The sequence below is a fragment of the Miniopterus natalensis genome, chromosome 5, assembly GCF_054644295.1.
Source record: "Miniopterus natalensis isolate mMinNat1 chromosome 5, mMinNat1.hap1, whole genome shotgun sequence".
Classification (NCBI taxonomy): Eukaryota; Metazoa; Chordata; class Mammalia; order Chiroptera; family Miniopteridae; genus Miniopterus; species Miniopterus natalensis.
The window spans coordinates 55,338,703-55,358,056 of NC_142085.1; the positions used below are offsets into that span (position 1 = coordinate 55,338,703).

Sequence of the window (19,354 nt, forward strand, 5' to 3'; positions counted from 1 at the left end):
GAAACGTTACACTGCTAGGAGCAGGGTAAACAAACCCAGGGAAGCGGATCTTACAATGAAACTCTTTATGCGCTGTTGTCTGGAATAGAACTAAACCAGGTGTCTTCTTCTCAGTACTAATTTCTTTCTACCTAAAATTTTTCCTTTGCCAGACACTGTTTATTTAATTTTGTTTTCCGCAGGGCCTCCCACTTGGTGAATTGGCAAACTATTGAAATGGAAAATTAATAATTCTATCTAGTTCTTTTCTGTTTGACTGACTGATGGGGTTTTTCAAACCCTTTAATTTTCCCGATTGCCTTTCAAGAAAAGATATTAACTCATTTTTTTTTTTTAAAGCAATTTGAATCTGAAGTTTTAAAGTTAAAACTATATTCCCTCAAAAATAATGACGATGAAGCAGCGTGTTTCTTGAAGCTGCGAGAAAAATTGTCTTTGGTTCTCTACCAAGTATTGAATTTTGAGATTCTTAAAAATGGCATATTTGAAATATGGAGAATTTTCCTCTCATATTATAGCCATAGCTTTTTAGGCTCCATTATTTTCTCCTCTCACATTGTAATGAAGGCATTGCAACATGAATTATAGGAGTCTTTTAATCACTTTGAGCTAGGTTAATTGTAGTGACTCTTGGTAGCAGAAGTTAATAGCACAGAAAGTTTGGTTGTAAAATGTATTTTGATCTTGGTGTAAATCTTTTAATGTGCAGATCTGTTTCTTGTCCTTAAGGTAGCTTGTGGGCTAACCTGTAGTGTTTTCCATTTACATCATAAGATACACTTTGATGTTTGACTGTTCTTAGAGGTGATTAGTGAGAATTTTTAAAATGTATATTCCCTGGTATGTGAACATCCCTCATTCACTGGTAGCATTTGTAAGCTTTCTATTTCTAATCATCTCACTTCATTTAGAATTTTATCTTTAAGGAAGTGCTGATAAGTTAATTTGCTTTTGATTTGGGCCCAAAGTGTGGGAGCCTCAAGATCTACTGGAGATTTTGTAGAAAGCAATGTCTGGGAGAAATTAAGGAGAATATATCCAATTTAGTATTTAAATCAAATTTTAAAATGAAAATTTAAATTCTTAATGCTGCATTTGGAAAGGATTTCTCAAGTCTTCTCATTTTATCCAGAAGGCTAAGGTGTCTCACCCAAAATCACATTGTCCATTCCCCCAAAAGGCCCAACGTTCTTGATGGACAGTGAGTCCATGCAGGAGGCAGCGTGAGATTTCATTGCTTCTCCACTTTGTGTTCTCATGGTGTTACCAGTGAGATAACAAGACCTCGGTTGCTGTCTTCTTGAAGCAAAGATTTCAATCAAGAGACAAAGTGTAGAAAAGCAAGCAATAATTTATTGACCACAGCAAAAATATACTTAGGACAGTGAAACAAAGAAGGGCATAGAGGAAGCAACAGGAGAGTCTAGGCTGGGCTGCTTTGGCTCACTGGGAAGTCAGAGAGAAGGGAGCCTTGGAGACAGGCTCAGGGGGTAAGCGCAGGACAAGCTGTTGCTGCCCATTGCTCCCCTGGTTGCAAGTCTCATGGGGTCCTGTAAAGATTAGGGGATACTACGTGCCTGTCAGGGAAGGAGTGGGGGAAGGGAGTGGTACAGGCAAGCTCCCTGGAGGAAGAGCTTGCTGGGACCTTCATTTTTAAGGGTTTTAAAGGCTGGACATTTAGGGGAAATCTTAGGGGCTGATCAGTAGAATATTCATCAGCTTTATGCTGATGTACCAAAATGAGATTTATACTGTTAATTTGTCTGTCCTTGGGTATGGTTGACAAATGGCACTTAATTGTATTTCTGTTACCTGTCTCCCTGAGTAGGGTGATTTGAGCTATTTTCCCTCCGGTTGGGGAGGAAAAGTGCAAACTATTCACTCTTAAGTGTCCTTGGTTTAGGAAAGATAGGATTTACCGGTGGCTGCAAACTGCTATTGAACTATCTGTCTTAGTTTCCCTATTCTGCTTGTCCTAGAATTTTCCTAGCTTCGCACTATGCTATAACTATGGTGGTGGCCTCATCAAGTATGATTACTTTATCTTATAGATATGATAAATCATTGACTCCTTCAGAGGAGGTCTTTGAGGCGAGTCTTGTCCAACCTTTCTGGGGAAGCAGAACAGTAGAGTGGTGGAGAACGTGACATCTGAAACCAGAACAACTGGCTTCAAATTTTGACCCTGCCACTTAATAGCTGTGTGACCTCAGGCAAATTACTTACCTTCTCTAAGTTTCAGCTTCCTCATCTTAAAAGAAAATGGATAACATTGTACATTAGGCAAGCCATAGAGTGTTTCTCCAGTGCTTGGCAATCAGTGAAATATTGGTGGATATTATCTCTTCCATTTTATAAACCACTAGACCAATGGTTTAGACATTTTTTATTTTGTTTGGTTTTTAGCTTTGGAGTCCATTCTTCTAGGAAAGCTTATATAAAAATGATATCTAAAACAGATAAGTAGGAGTGATTCTAATTGAAAGGAAAGAGGGTGGCTGGCCAACAGCCCCATCCCTCAGTCTCTACTGTCCCCAACTATAGCCCTTGAAGAGAACTCCTTGAAGGATTATTTCAACCATAACTTGGGGGGTGAGAAGGGGGAACCAACTCTGTTCTAAACTAGGGGTTTTTTTGTTTAGAGTTCAGAGAGTTAAAGTAACTTGCCCAAGTTCACACAGATAATTAGTGTAAGAGCCAGGACCAGAGCCAGCTAATGTCAAACAGAGAATGTTTTCTTTCTCAGAAAGAAAAAAGTGTGTACATCAAAGACTTATGGTTTCCATTAAGGGATAATTATACCCAAGAAACGAAGGCAAGAGGGGAGAATCACTTTGCCAAATAAATGGTGACAAAACTAACAATTGAGTAATTGATAAGTAAATTATGGTACATCCATGTGATGGCTTTTATGCAGACATTAAGAAAACTTTTCAAACAAAATTTTTGGTAACTCGAAACATGTTAAAAATGTTAACTATAAAGTTAAGTAATCTTATTTTTAAAAGCAAGATACCAAACTCTATGAACAGAATAATCTTAATTCTATTAAAACATTTAACTGCATATAAAAATGCTAGACATACGCTAAAATGTTAACTGAGATAATATATTTGAGTGGTAAGATAATGAGTGATTTTTCATTTTATATTTTCCAAATTTTCTGTAGTGAGCCTACTTATTTAATCCGAGTAAAATTTTATGAGGGAAGGATGAAGGGAATAAAATATTCAAAGAGGTAGAAAATAGGTAAATATTTTTTATAACCTGGCTTTCTGACATAATTTTAAAAATATGATAAAATAAAAATTACACAGTTGACGTGTAGAGAAATCATTTATGTATTTAAAATATGGGAGTGTATTAAATATTTATATTTGTTCTAATGTGCTGCAGGCCCTAAGACGTCATAACTCTAGTGCCAAGCACTGTGCGTACATTCTAGGTACTTGATAAACTTGTTAACCTCCCACCTCTAGACTTTCTTAGTTATGTAATTTTCTCATCCCTCACACAGAAGCAAAGCATTGATTAAAAATAACTGATAGTGTATTTAAGATTGTTTAAAAATAGTTTCATTTCTTTAAAAAGTTACATACCAGAAAGACATTGGCTTTTATAGTTTTCTAATAAATTGGCATGTTCACTTTTTTAAAACCAGGTCAGTAACTTTATTATATTGCTTTTTTCTTGCAGCCCTGCCAAGCCCAAAAATGTGGAACTAAATCTTAAAACTCCTAAGAATCTTGACAGCTTGGGAAATGAGCATAATCCATTTAGCCAGCCAGTTCATAAAGGAAACACTGCCACCAAAATCTCCTTATTTGAAAACAAACGGGCAAACAGCAACCCAAAACACACTGACATTCGAGGCACAAGGAACACCCTTGCCTCTAATAAAACATTTGTCGGAAGGGCAAAGCTGAATTTAGCCAAAAAACCCAAGGAAATGGAGCAACCTGAGAAGAAAATAATGCCAAATAGTCACCAGAATGGTGTTCTGGTGAAGGAAAGCTCTGCAGAAGCCAAAGTTACTCTCTGTGAAGAGGAGATTCTCCCAGTGAGTGGAAGTCCCAGTGTAAGAGGAAGGGAAGGCGAGCCTACCGAGGACCAAGCTCTTGGTTCGCAGCTTAAACAGGGTGATCAGGCAGATGTTCAAGTAGATGCTGACTGCCCTTCTGTACCACTGGCCACTGCTCTGATTCCTGTCAAGGACCACAAACTCTTAGGACAGGACGACTCAAAGGCTGCCGACAGCAAAAGACTTATACTTGAAAATGTGACTGAAACAGCACAAGACGTTCCTGCCATTCTTGATACCAGAGACTCACCAACAGCCACACCAAAGCCACAGGATAAATATTCTGACTCACAGGCCCCCGCTGAGTCATCGAATGGGCCTCATTCTCTGCCTGCAGCAGTTCCTGTGGATATGCCCAAAGATGCATGTGCTGATGCTCCCATAAGCAGTTTTCCAGGCACTGACCTAAGAGTATCAGAAAACCACAGTGGATGTCGTTTGCCTGCGTCTCATCTGGATAATGAGAAAATGCCCCCCTCCGAACTTGGGGGGGGAGGAGAAACAAGCCCTCTTTTGACCACAGAGCACAGCCCAGAAGTTGTGGGAACTGCGAGTCCGTCCAAGGTCCTTGTCCAGGTCAGGTCCTTCGTCCTTCCCTTGGAGAGCACCCAGGACGTAAGCTGCCAGATCATCTCGGATAGCTCTGAAGTTAGAGAAGTGCAGTTGCCAAGTTGTCACAATAATGAACTTGAAGTGGTTTCCGTTGCAAGCTGTGCTCCCCAGGAAGAGGAAGTACAGGGCAATAAGAGCCCATCACCCAAACACATTCATTGCAAAGAGGAACAGGTAGCAAAATCTGGCCCACAAGTCATGCCGCTGGAATCAGAGAAAACTCTGCCTATCCAGGCTCAGAGTCTGGGCGATAGGACACCCCCGATGGTTGAATCCAGCCCCACTCACTCCCCAGGTGGTGAAAATCATTTAGAAACTCCTCAAAGGCCAGATCAAGATGTCACGAATGGCCAGGACAGCCCTGCCAGCCTTTTGAACGTTTCTGCTGGTAGCAGTGATAGCGTACTTGATACTTCTTCTGATATGGAGAAATTCACGGAAATTATCAAAAAGATGGACAGCACAGTTTGTGTGCCTCAGAAGAAAAAGAAGACCAGGGTGCCAAACTCCCCTGCCCCTCACTTTGCCATGCCTCCTATTCATGAGGACAATTTAGAAAAGGTATTTGATCCCAACGTGTTTACCATTGGTCTGGGGAAGAAAAAGGGAAGCCAGCCTGAAATGTCACCAGCTCTACAGCTGATGCAGAATGTAGATGCAAAATCCACGCCGAGGTCCAAACGAATGTCCACCGAACAGAGCATCCTCTTCAAGTCCTTGCACGCTCACACCAACGGGAAAGATGAACCTCTGGCGACTTCAGAAATGAATGACAAAGAGAGCAGGGATGTCACAAATGGTGGAGTGAAGAGATCTAGGCTAGAAAGAAGTGCACTTTTCTCAAGCATGTTATCCTCTTTACCACAAGACAAAATCTTTTCTCCCTCTGTAACGTCAGTCAATGCTATGACCACAACTTTCAGCTCTTCTCAGAACACTTCTCTTTCTCGGTCCTCTGCGTCACAGCCCGCGGCTGAGGGTGCCCCACCCTGCACGTCAGATAAAGAACAGCCGAGCCTTCCGCCCAACAACTTAAAGGTCTTCAATTTTGACTCGTCAAGTACATCTCATTCAGGCTTGAAAAGTCCAAGCTACATGGAAAAATACCTGCAAAAGGAGGAAACCAAAAAAGATCTGGATTCACAAAGCAACCTACACTTGCCAGACATTAAATTTTCTGAATTTTCAAAACTGAAGAACAGTGATGATGTGGAAAAGGCTAATCACGTTGATGGTGTGCTTAAACCGAACTTGCTGAACTATGGGAACAGTGACACAGACTTCATGGGCCTTTTCAAATCCAGACGGCTTGACCCAAACCTTCCCTTTTCTGGAATGCCATTATCAGATCCAATAGTAAGTAGCAACATCTGATCATTTATTTGGGGCATTTATAAAGTGAGAGGGGAGAGTGATGAGCAGTTCCTATTGTTATTTCAGAAATGGGTAGGCTTGTGGACAATCATTTTTTAATTCATTGAGCTTTGGAAACCTATGTACAAGGACTGCTAGGGTCCAAGAAAGAGGTACTAAGATTTTTTTCTCAAGGTATTCGGAGTCTAGCAGGGGAAATAAGTTACTGGTATTGTAAGGCACTTGTGAATTTATATTTTCAGTGCTGTAGTTAGGATTTTGAAGATTTGTGAAGCAGCTTCCTTTGTTCGGAAAAGCCCCTGCCAAGGAACCTTATTCCTAATCCCTCCCTTGTGCTGAGAGGTCACTCTTTCTTCCCATAAGTAGCAATAAATGTGTGTGCTATGCATGTGAGAACTTATTTTCTCTTTACTTGGAATTAGTTTTCACCTGGGGAAGTGTTTTTTTCCTACAAAGCCTTTGAAGAGTAAAGAATTTTGGTCTGCATCGGATCTTTCCTTTAATGTAGTAGAGACAGCAGCAAAATATGATTTTGAGCAACAGTGACGATTTCTCCATCTTCTCTCCGACTGCTGGCATAGTTTTCTTAATTCAGTTTTTGATGTGAATTTGTGCCTTTCTATTACCAAGCTTGATACTTAAGCTGAAGGAGGATAATGAAAGAGGAAAACAGAATATAAGGTTTAGAGGTCAGCTCTGCTAGCCCAGAAACATGAGTGACCTCTATAGTCCTATTGCCCGTCCTGCGGACCAGGCCATCTGTCACTTGTAGACCATCATCCAAAGCACTTTATCCAAGCAGAAAACACCTTGCACCCTTCCTTATGCGTCTAAGGCACCGTGACATGTTTCACTTTGTTTTATTGGCTTTTGCTACAAGCCTATCTTAGCATGGAGTTCTAGAAGCTCTTTCAAAAAATATAGTTGGGTTTCCAGCATAGGTTCAGATCCCTCTTTTCAAAATTTTCAAAATTTTGGTATCAGGATGCTTTTATATTTAAAAATTATTGAGGACTCCAAAGAGCTTTTGTTCTCATAGGTTATACCTGTCAGAATTTATTATATTAGACATTAAAACTAACAGAACACACAAGTGTGCATTTCAGTAGCCATCATGGCAATGATGTCATGGACCCTCTGGGAAATTCCACTGTATAATGTGAGGTAAACAGTGAAAAAGGTAAATACCCTCTTCTTATGAGAATAGTTTTGATCTTATGAACTCCCCACAAGTACCTTGGGAACCCTCTAGGGGTCCCTGGACCACACTTTGGGAACTGCTACTGTATATGAACACTTAATCAGCCCATAGCTCTCAGAAATCATAAAATTTTTAAGTATTTCTCTCAAGCACAACATTTCCACTGGTCCACTTCCCCTTCATTACAGCCTATTCTTTTTGATCATTCTTGGATCACTTCTCTTATTTGACAACATTCTGGTGAGTCTGACAACAGAATATACAGTTTCCCTATGGATTCCCTTGAAAAACCAAGTCAGATGGGGTAAAAAGGAGAAACAAAGTGCTTTACACCTCCTTTGTTTGTTTTTCTTTAGGTTTTGAGCTTTATTGATTATATAACTATTCTATATTCTATGTCTTACATGAATTTTGTTTTAAATTTTAGGCTTTTTCTTCAGCTTATCTACTTATAATGTGTACATATAAATAATGTCATTTTGACTTCTAATAATGCTCTACTGAGGCCTTTCTCTGGTCTTTTGGGCATATTCTACTCTGGCATGATGCAAGAGTGATCAGATCAAAGGCAGTCCTTAGAATAGCCATCCTGCTCAGCACTGAAAGTAGTCCATGTTTTATAATTTTTTTACATGTATAATTACTATTTTTATTGTGTTACGTATTTCTAGTTTTACTGGTCTTCGTATTTTATCTATCAAAAAGGGAGTAATTAAATACTATGTGCAAGGTTCCTTGTGAAATAATCCATATACATATGTTTTGTTTTATTTCAGAGAGAGAAAGGAGAGGAGAGATAGATATATATAGATAGGTAGATGAGAGAGAGAGAAAGAGAGAGAGAAACATCGATTGGTTGCCTCCTGCACACACCCCTGCCAGGGATCAAACCTGCAACCTGGATATGTGCCCTGACTGGGAATGGAACCCACCACCTTTTGGTATATGGGATGACACTCTAACCAACTGAGCCACACAGGCCAGGGCTTCATAAACACGTTTTTATTTAGACTACTAGTTGTTATGTGATGGTAGATGCTACTATGGAAAAACAATATTTATAGATTCAGATAAGGTATGTACTGAACACATAAAATTGATTCAACTCATTCTAGATATCTAAAATGATTAATACATCATAATTTCTCTTTATCTGAGATTATACTGAGATATTTTGAATTATAATCTGCTGAATTCTTATTCTGTAAATTCATGTAAAACATAGGTCTGACTCTTGAGTCCTAAATTTTCTAGATTGCTGAAAATAGCCTGGGCATTTAAATGAAGAGAAATTGGAATGGCAAATTCACTTGGGTAGGGGAAGCTCTTAACAGTATAGACTCAAAGAGAGTTTTAATACAACTTTGGCATCAATCAAGGTAGACTTGTTTTAAAATTGCTAAATTGTGAGGTGAATATGGTCTTACTCAAAGGATCATGGGAGGAGAAAAGAGGACTGTTACACAACATTTAATTATTTGTTGTGTTTTTGTTCATCTGATTACAGACGCTTAGAGGAAGTGTCCAAAATAAAATCAACCCTCGACCTGGAAAGGTAAGACTATTTTCTGTTTCTAGTCTAGATTTTATTTTGGCCTGATGAAGTACAGTGAGAAGTGCTACCACTCCCATTTTCTTATAGGTAGTGATCTATAGTGAACCAGATGTCTCCGAGGAGTGTATTGAAGTCTTCAGCGACAATGAGGATTGCAGCTCTTGGACCCTGTCTCCTGTGGTACTTGTAAAAGTTGTTAGAGGATGGTAAGAATGGCACTTTGACTTCCTGACTTACAGGGTTCACATTTTACATTTTTAATTACCTTTTTGGTCCTCAGTCCTTATTTTAAATTATGCCTTTAGCAATATAAAGGGTAGAAAGTACTGGTCACAACAAGCATTAAAAGGAATTCATAACAAAGAAATATGGTTTTTAATCATGTTTCTGATTACAGGAATGATACATATTTTTGCTAGAAAAATCAGAAAAGGGTAGCAGTGTAAGTTTCTTTCCCATATATCCCCATGTACATATAACATTGGTTTAGACTAATGAACATTGGAGTCCATAATATACATTTGGTTTATGAATTTTCAATGAAGTTGATAAGAATTATACTAGTTATGTTGGTAGAATTTTTCAAATTCCATAAGAAAAGACATTTTGCTAACTTTTAAAATAATAGTTCAGCGAAGGACTAAGTTAAAAGTTATTTTCCAACTTTTTGATAACATAGTAAAGGAACTGGTGAAAAAATTCTTTTACCAGCTTAATTGCTTCAGAGCATACACAGGAAGTTGAATTCAGAAAAGCAGTTTTAAAAAAAATTACTTATGTGGCACGAATACTTATCTTTGGTACCTATCTATAAACTTGTTTGATATAAAGAGATAGGGCTGTAGACATCTGTGGTTTATAAAACTAGTAAGCTTTTCTGTTGATTAAATATGCAGTATCTTTCCTGTAAGGTTTTAGATATTTTAGTATATTTTTCTATTTATTCAACATGTTCATTAGAAAAATACAGTTAGCTTTTGTTCTTACATTTGAAGACTGAAAATAACACTAAAGGTTTTTGTATAGCAACTTCATTTTTTAATAAAATTGACCTTTTTGGTCAATTTTTGTTGTCTTCTCTCTTTTCCTGAAAGCATAAGCATTTAAGAGCAGCACTGTTATATACAGGGGAGGCAAAGTAGGTTTACAGTTGTGAGTACGTGAAACAAGGTTTATTCTTGTATTATTACTTATTATTTTTTCATACGAACAACTGTAAACCCTTGTATTGACATGAAATTTTTCTTTAGTGTTTGGATATTGTTGCAAAGGACATTTTAAAAGTGCCTTTTATTAACATGCAAGTAGTCCTTTGTAGCAATATATCCATCGATATAACTCAAATGTAAGTTTAAACCCTTCTAAGAAAAGTGTTTTCTTCACATATAAAGAGAAAAACATTACAGTAAAAGTCCATTTATCTGAGGTATTACTCTTTATAAATCTCCACTAACTGGCAATTCTATGGAACATTAGTATCTCTATAACATTAATATTGATAGCAGAAACTTTTCTAAGACCCTGATGTAATTCTTGAATTATCAGAGGCTAAATTTTAGTAAATTTTAGTTTTAGGGAGAGTTAATATATTTTCATTGTTAGAGGGAATTTCAGGATGGCGGCAGAGTAGGTGGATGCTACACTTACCTCCTCCCAGGACCAAACTGGAATTACAACTTAATTCAAGAACAAGCATCCTGAATAACTAACTGAAGACTAGCTGAAGAAGAGTCTTATAACCAAGGATTTACAGAAGAAGCCACATTGAGACTGCTCCAAACAGGTTGCTGAGGGCCAGGCACACACAGAAGCATCTAACATTGGCCTGCACCAGAGACCCTCCCAAGAGGCCCAAAACCAACACATCCAGTGGCCAGCTTCAGACAACCTCAGAGCAGGATCTAATAAACTTCACCAACAGTGTATCCAGAGGGAGATCTCTGCCGGGCCAGTAGCAATCATTGGTAGAGAACTGGCCATAATATATTTTATATGTAGTGGCTATTAGCCAGAATATTTGAGTAATCTAAACCTCACTCAACAGGTCTGGCTAATAGTTTTGCTGTGTTTTATTCTTAGTTGGATTTTGTATGAGAAGCCAAATTTTGAAGGGCACTCCATCCCCTTAGAAGAAGGAGAATTGGAACTCGCTGGTCTCTGGGGTATAGACGATATTTTGGAAAGAAAAGAGGAAGAAGAGTCTCCTAAGCCTGTGGTGATTGGTTCAATCAGACATGTGGTCCAGGTAGGTTATGGGAAAACCAGAATCCATCTATCCATTCAGCACATATTTATTGAATGCCAGAGAGATAAGTCTTACTTTGAAAGAAAAGTTCATTTTATGAAATAAGTGGGGAAAATATTTGATTGGTGTTTATGGATATACTTTCTATAAGTATTTGTATACTTTAAGTGAATTAGAAAAGACTGGCTTATTTCACTTTATGCTGAGTGAAATAAGCCAGTCAGAGAAAGACAAGTACCACATGATTTCACTCTTATGTGGAATCTAATGAACAAAATGAGCTAACAAGCCAAATAGAGACAGACTCACAGAGAGTAGACTGACAGCTGTTGGGGAGGGGGGAGCTGCGTGTTGGGGAGGAGGGATTGAGAAAAAAAGAGAAAAAACTCATGGACACTGATTGCGGGGTGGGGTGGAGAATGGGGGAGGGTAAAGGGCAGATGAATGGCGATGGACAGAGGCTGGACTCGGGGTAGTGAACATGCGACACAGTATTGAAGAACTGTTCACCTGAAACCTGTATAATTATGTTAACCAGTATTACCCCAATAAATTTAATAAATAAAATAAAATAAAGTGAAAATAATGATGAAAAAATGAATTAGAAAAGAAACGTTCTATTGGTTAGTCACCTTTTTCATGATAAATCTTGGAAAGTTAATTTCTCACTCCTGGCCCTCCCATCCCTTCTCCATATGTACTTTATGTAATAACCTAGTTTTGATGAGTTCTGAATGAACAGATTTTTCTTTTATTTAGTTTTTTGGTTGCTGTGTGAGTTTTGATTACCTTGAGTGCCCTATAGGAGTTCTCTTTTGGAAAAATAAATAATCCAAAAATAATTTAGTTGATAGTTTGAGATTTCATGTGGGTTTAAAAAAAATAGATTTTGAGCCCCAGCCAGTTTGGCTCAGTGGTTAGAGCATCAGCCCGAGGACTGAAGGGTCTCAGGTTCAATTCTGGTCAAAGGCTTGGTCCCCAGCCCCTGTTGGGGTGTGTGCGGGAGGCGACCAGTCGTTTGATGCCTCTCTCTCATTGGTGTTTCAATCTCTCTGTCCCTCTCCCTTCCTCTCTAAAATCAATAAAAACATATTTTTAAAAATAAAATTAAAAATAAATGAATAAAAATGCCATAGTTAGTAGAATAATTTACCTGCAGTTTTTATTTATTGCTCAAATAATATTGGTAATACAGCAGTGTTTTAAAATGTCATCCAAATCCCACCATCATGAATTTTTCTGGATTCTCTATCTTGGCCATATTCTAATCTGTATTTTTCTGTAGTTGTAATATAGGCACAATGCTCTTTTCCTTTTTTTCACTTAACATTTTGGTTCTCAATCGTTTTTCTCTTTCCGCACCATTTTTCTGAAGATCACACTCCCATTGGTAACATCTCTCATTGATTTGCAACTGGGGGAGGTATCAGAATCTGGTGGGGTGGGGATTTAAGTGCATTCAGGAAGGTGGGGAAGGGAAAGTGCCTGATAATAACAGACTTGGTAAAGTTAATGCTTTTCATGTCTGCATCCTTTGGGGTTTCCATTGACATGATGTACCATCATTTATTTCTTCTTTCTACTATCTGTGGAACTCAAGGTTGATTCTGGTTTTCTACTACTTTAAATAACGCTGCATGAACATTTTTTATGCATGTAATCATTTATAAATTTCTGCTTTATTTCCTTGGGGTGAATTTTTCTGAAGGGTGTCATGTTAAAGGGTAGGAATACTTTTATGGCTCCTGATACATTATGAATTATTATTATTACTATTTTTACAGGTTGTGTTTTTGGCTTTTTTAACACAAACATAAGTCACAACATATATTCAAGGGAGTCACTTCTTTAGTTGTTAAATTTGGTTTTTTTGGTAATATTTGAAAGTGCCTCCCCTGAAATAACCCAAGTATTACTGTTTCTTCTATACATCAGTTCACCTAGCTAAGCAATCAAATATTAATAGAGCTTTGATTTGCACTTGGTCACTCAGCCAGGAGAGGCCTTTTGAGGAGTGCTTGATGGACTGTGGACATGCAGGGCATGGAACAGCGATCAAAGTGCAGAGATTTATAAATCACCGTAACTGTGCCTTTGCATTACTTAGACCAGACCAGCACCATAAAAGTTTGGTCATACTCAAGGAGAGTTACTACAGGGGACTTAGGGCACAGAACAACAGTGGAGGGAGACTCCTGGCACAACACTTTATAGACTGGATTCTCTGGAGTTGGGTGTGTGGTCACATCAGAGCAAAGAAACTAAAACTCCTGTCACCAAGGAAAGCCAAGCAGTTTTTCAGCGAGGATGAGAGAAATATGTTCCAAAACTCTAATTAAAAACATTTGCTGCTATCTTTGCTTGAATGTAAAACTCAGATGAATGACGAAAGCAATGTATCTGCCCCTAAAGATCACATATTAGTAAGTCATGGGTGAAAACAGGAAAGGGGTAAAATGAAAGGTGCTTTGTGAAAAATATGTGTATATTTAAAGCGTATTTTAATTATTTGAAAAAAATGATCTTACTGTAGAGTTACATGGTGTAATTATTATTATATATGTATGTATGTGTGTGTGTTTTTCAGGATTACAGAGTTAGTCACATTGACTTATTTACTGAACCAGAAGGGTTAGGAGTCATAAGTTCCTACTTTGATGACACTGAAGAAATGCAGGGGTTTGGTGTAATGCAGAAGACCTCTTCCATGAAAGTACATTGGGGCACGTAAGTGTTTTATTTTAGATACAATTTCAGTGAAGCTTTTTTGATGAATGTCATACTGGAAAGAAGACTTAAAAGATTCTGTCTTTGATTTGTTGTCCTGTTAAGTAAGTATTGACTAAAGGATTTTGTCTTTTGATAAGGCATATAAAATTCTGATTCTTTTGTACAGCTCTTACAAACAGTAACAATTTCTTAGAGGAAATGCAGGAGGGGAAATGTATTTTCAATGTAAGGATTTCCTTATCACAGAGGAACCTGATTCATTCAAAGCTGAGTAAGAGATTTTACCTTCCTGGTCATTCAAAGGAGGTAATTCAAAGCATGTGCCCCTGATATTTCAGGCGGTATAGAGGCCAACACACATGAGACTCCCTTTAACATGTCACACAATGCTGTCCAAAGCCCCTAGGATGTTGATTTCACAAGTCACAGGAAAGTGCAGGAGTATTTTTAAGGAAATGGGACTATCTCAGATGGGGGAGAAATGAGGCTAGAAAGCGCAGGCTGCATTGCTGAAGAGCAGGGTCTCTCAAGTGGAGTGCACAGCCCAGGGCATGTGAAAGACATTCCGAGATGCAGGGAAGAAAAGCCCTAAACACTAAAGCTTCTCTTTGTTTTATAATTTTTTTAATATGTCTTCATTGATTTCAGAGAGAGGAAAGGAGAGGGAGAGAGAGAGAGAAACATCAATGATGAGAGAGTCATTGATCGGCTGCCTCCTGCAGGCCCCCCACCGGGGATCGAGCCCCCAACCCGGGCATGTGCCCTGGCCAGAATCGAACCCCGATCACCTGGATCATAGGTCGACGCTCAACCGCGGAGCCACTCCAGCCAGGCCCTAAAATTTCTTTATATTGTATTTAAAATCTCCTTTTAAGAGTTTATTTTTGTGTGTATTTTCTAATAAATTCATAATATATTCAATGGTAATATATAATTTCTAAATATTCATATATTCAAGGAATGAACAAAAGTTTATATGAATGGGGTATGCATAAGACAATGCATATGTAATGTGTCAGATGGTAAATACTACAAAAACATAAGTTATAGAGAGGGACAGTGGTCGTACTACTTTAGATAGTGTGCTCTGGAAAGGTCTAACATGTGACATTTAAGCAGGCACCTGCAGGAAGCCAGAGAGTCAGCCCTGGGGATATGTGAGGGAGGAAGGGCGGGGGAGGGCCTCGGCAGGAAGCACAGCCTTTGCAAAGCCCTGCTGGGCATGTTTGGGCAACAGCTGGAGTAGAGTGAGCTATGAGGGTGCTGATGGGAGAGAGGCCTCATGTCCTGTCAGGCCTTTTAGGCTTTGGGAAGGATTTTTGGTTACTAGAAGTAACGTGGGTAGTCACTGAAGGAGTCTGGTCTAACTTGTGTTTAGAAAGGCCACTAACTGCTGTGTAGAAAATAAACTGTAATGAGGCGAGGGTGGAAGCAAAGAAACAGGTTAGGAGGCAGTTGCAGCTATATAGGCAAGAGGTTTTGGTGGCTTAGACATTGAACAGTGCTGGTGGGAAATGATCAGTTCCGGATACATTTTGAAGGTGGAACTGACAACATCTGCTGACAGATTGTCTGTGAGGTGTTAAGGGCTGAGAAACATCCAAAGTTTGGGACACCAGCATTTGTTGGAATCTTGAAACATGAACATAATTCACAACATTTATTTAAGGGGGTCACCTTTTTAGTTCATTAAATCGGTTCCTTCTGTTAATGTTTGAAAGAACCTCCCCTGAACCAACCCAAGTGTTACTGTTTCTTCTATACATCAATAATAGCTCAGCAATCAAACATCAGTACAGATTCAAGAAGGCTGGCTGGGAGGAAGAGTGCAGCTCAGGAGTTCAGCGTTAGAGAGGTGAGGCTGGGTGTGCCGGCTGGCACTGAGGTCGGAGGTCAGGAAGGAGGCCGGGTACCTGAGACTGGAATCCTGGAGGGAGGCTGGAGATGTAAATTTAGGAGTTGACAGCATGGAGAAGGCATTTAAACCATGCCCTGGAGGAGATCTCAAAGGGAGTGAGTGTAAAGAGCAGAGAAGCCATCTGAGCCTCGGGCACTTTTATATTTAGTGATTGGAAAGAAAAGGAGGAATCTAAACAAAAGAAAAAAATGTCTTTATGTCTTGCTGCCTTTAACTTTTCACGTCGAGACCTAAAGTGTGAATGTTGAAAAACATCACTTTCTGAGAAAACAATGAAATAAGCGTCTGTCGTAATATTTTAATCTCAGTGTCTGGAAGGTTTGCTGACTCAGGCTTGGGCTATGGGGAAGCCTGATGAGCTGCACTTAACGTTTCTTGCCTTTAGAGTAAGTTTGACTTGTCTTGTGGGTGGCAGTTACAGCCTGTCACAGCTTTCAGTCTATGATGGGCTCGCACAGCACAGCTTCTCTCGGGCTGTTCATTTCTCTCGCCTCCAGGAGAATACAAAGCTGTCTTGGGTGTCAGTTCACAGTTTGGGCCCATGGAACTTGGTTGGTCAGCAATGGGACCGGGTCATTAGTGCTTTTACAGATCTGCAGGGGAGTCCTGATGGATGGGAGAATTCACCGATAATTACCTGAGCTCATCGAGCTTCTGTCGGTGCTCCAGTCCCCTAAACTGCATGAGGGACTTTTAAAAATTCCATTAGGAGGTTTAGTCCAGGGCCTGTTTACTCTGGGTTAGGCTCTTCTACACATATGCAAAACAAGGGTATTACCTGTCAGATTTTTATTTGGGAAAATGAGTAATTTCTAGATACATTTTCCTCTCATATTCTGTTGAGTATAATCTGTTTCTAAACCTTCGTTTTAATAGCTGGCTAATGCTAGCAGCCATCCTCCCAGAGGTGAGGGGGAGCTTCAAAGGAGGCAGAGAGAGCATGGGGTTTAACGCCATTATTTAACTAAGGGAGACAGGCTTGGTCATTTACTCAAGTTACGAGAATGCAGGTGGTCTGAAATCAAGGGACATTTTTAATAGCCAAATATTTTTTGATCAATTTTATTATGAAATAATTGATCATACAGAAGAACGTATGTGAATCATGAAGCCTGGTAAAAAACCAAACATTTGTGTGCCCACCACCCAGCTTAGGCTTCACCATTACCAACAGTGTGCAGCACCCTGCGTAGCCCACCTGATCCGTGCTCCTGACCCCTCTCCACACACACGACCTCTCGCTGGAATTTTGTTTTTCTTACACCCTTATTTTATAGTGTGGCCCTATAGTGTCCATCCCTACAATATTTTAGTTGTGCTTGCTTTTGAGCTTTATAAAAATATCAAAGTTCCCTGTGGCTTGTTCCTTTATCTCTACATTGTTTCTAAGATTACCCATATCAGTGTGTAAATCTGAATTTTATTCTTTCTTTTATTACTATGTAATACTCACTGTGTATATTTCCTTGTGGAATACACTATATCGGAGCCCAACTTTTTATTAGGAAAGTTTTCAGACATACCCCAAAGTAGAAGTAGTTCAGTGACCATCCACATATCCTCCGCTTAGATTTAATAATTCATATTTTGCCACAGTTGCAGATACCATGACCCTTCATTCCTCTATACTTCACCTGCATCTCTTTACGACACCCTCCTGCGTATCACTTCTAAGAAAATTAACAATACGTCCATGATAGCATCTAATCTATAGCCCATAACCAAATTTCCCCAATCTTCTCAGGAATGTCTTATGGATTTTTAAAAATAATCAAGATCCAATCAAAGTTCATATAAATATACTTAGTTGTCTGTCTCTTTTAAGTCCCTTTTAATCTCTAAGGTACCCATATCTTTGTTTCCCAGGCCACTGACTTTTTGAAGCATTTAGGTCAGCTGTCTTAGAGAATATACTACACTCTAGATTCATCTCTACTTCCTCATGATATCATTTAACTTGTTCCTCTGTTGCCTGAATTTTCTGTGTATTAGGGGTTAGGTCTAGAGGTATGATCACATGCAGGTTGAGGGGTTTTGGACAGATTCTTCATGAAGGTATCGCCAAATATCTGTGTTGCATCGCAGAGGTGCTAACCAGCTCCGCATTGACAATACCAAGTTGGGCTGCTTGGTACAGTGGTGCCTCCTTCACCTCTCCATTGTAAAGGGACATTTTCCCCTTTGGTTCATAGCTCAACCTCTTTTGAATAACCTCAGAGTTGGCACATTCATACGTCATCTTTTGAGTACCCAGTTGGTTTCTGTAAATTGCCAACATTCGTGTGTCGCCATGTCTAGAGAATAAGCCTTGGGATCCAGCCAGAATGGCTGCTTTTGATTTAAGAGCAAGTGAACAAGATAAGACCAGTTTTTCTCATGTGACTTGGTATAAGGGTATTTCTAAAAGAGTAATTACGCAAATTTATCTTTTTAAAAAGTATAGATGGACATTTTATTATTTCACCAATATTTGAATGCATCATTTGTTAGTTGTTTTTTTTGTGTGTTTTTTTCCAAAGAAGCCCATACTTTATAGTCGTACTGTTTATTCATAATATAGGCAAAAGCTCATTCCCTAAGTAAACAGGACAATAAGAGCACCTCTAGAAACTGAAAGATACTTTCCTGAAGATAGTTTCCCCCTCTCCTGATGGCCTCATGAATAATGCATCTTGTTGGAATAGAATTTAGGAAAAATGAATCACTCTTTTGTTGGAACAGAATTAAGGAAAAATGAATCACACTCTGTAAATGAGTGTTCAGATTCCAAAGTCCATCCAACATTCAGATATGTGTGTCTGAGGGCCCTTAGCACTCACTCACCAGGGAAGTCATAGAACAGCAGCCATTTCCAGTGGGTCAGATTTTTAGCAAATCCCCCTTCACCCCAAATGACTTGCTTCTATAAATGTTAGGTGACTAAGCCACACGCTTCAAGGAAAGTGAACTGGTGAGTGTCAGATGAACAAATCCCCTCAGAACTCAAACTATGAAAAGAAAATGAACGGGCTCAGCATCATTTCAAAATCTCAGAGTTACTTGTTTGTGAGCCATCCATTGTGTTTTTGAATAATTTAGCCCATTCACATGGGAGTAGTCAGATTCCGAGGCCCTTGGCTTGTTAGCATAATAGCACAGTTTATGACAAACTGCCATTTACTCAGGGCATAAAATGTGAGGTGTGCCTGTGAGAGCACCGAGCTCTAAAAAATATACGGTGTCCCTCAAAAGTGTATATACACACTTTGAATGATTGTAAAGGCAGTGTTTATTAAAATACATTTCATTTTCAAAACTGAGCTATCAGCTAGCTGTTAAAGTGTGTGTACACTTTTGGGGGACACCCTGTATGAGACTCACCCTTAACTGTCATACTTTAAACATTAAGGAGGTTTTAAGGACCCCACTCTTAGCTTCTGTTTTCTTTTGGTTTAGGAGCATGGCAGTGTTATTTAAAAGATAAGCCTCTTTTTTTCCTTAACTTTTTTATTGAAGTATATGTAAGATTTGTACAAAAAGATGCAGGACAAATCATCATTGTGTAAGCTGAGTGAATTTTCAAAATGTGACCGTCGTCCAGATCAGGAAAAAGAACGTAACCAGTATCTCAGAAGCCCCTGCACACGCCTCTTCCCGGT

The 19,354-nt window shown here is 39.0% G+C and overlaps 1 protein-coding gene across 1 annotated transcript in view; it reads left to right on the top strand.

Moving 5' to 3' along the window:
- CRYBG1 (crystallin beta-gamma domain containing 1) overlaps nucleotides 1-19,354 on the top strand; it is a 155,092-nt gene that overhangs the window by 112,467 nt on the left and 23,271 nt on the right. The window contains exons 4-8 of the mRNA XM_016217516.2: nucleotides 3,697-6,049; nucleotides 8,776-8,823; nucleotides 8,911-9,029; nucleotides 10,903-11,068; nucleotides 13,656-13,795. Of these exons, the coding sequence (XP_016073002.2) occupies nucleotides 3,697-6,049; nucleotides 8,776-8,823; nucleotides 8,911-9,029; nucleotides 10,903-11,068; nucleotides 13,656-13,795 (2,826 nt within the window). The remainder of the gene's footprint in view (nucleotides 1-3,696; nucleotides 6,050-8,775; nucleotides 8,824-8,910; nucleotides 9,030-10,902; nucleotides 11,069-13,655; nucleotides 13,796-19,354) is intronic.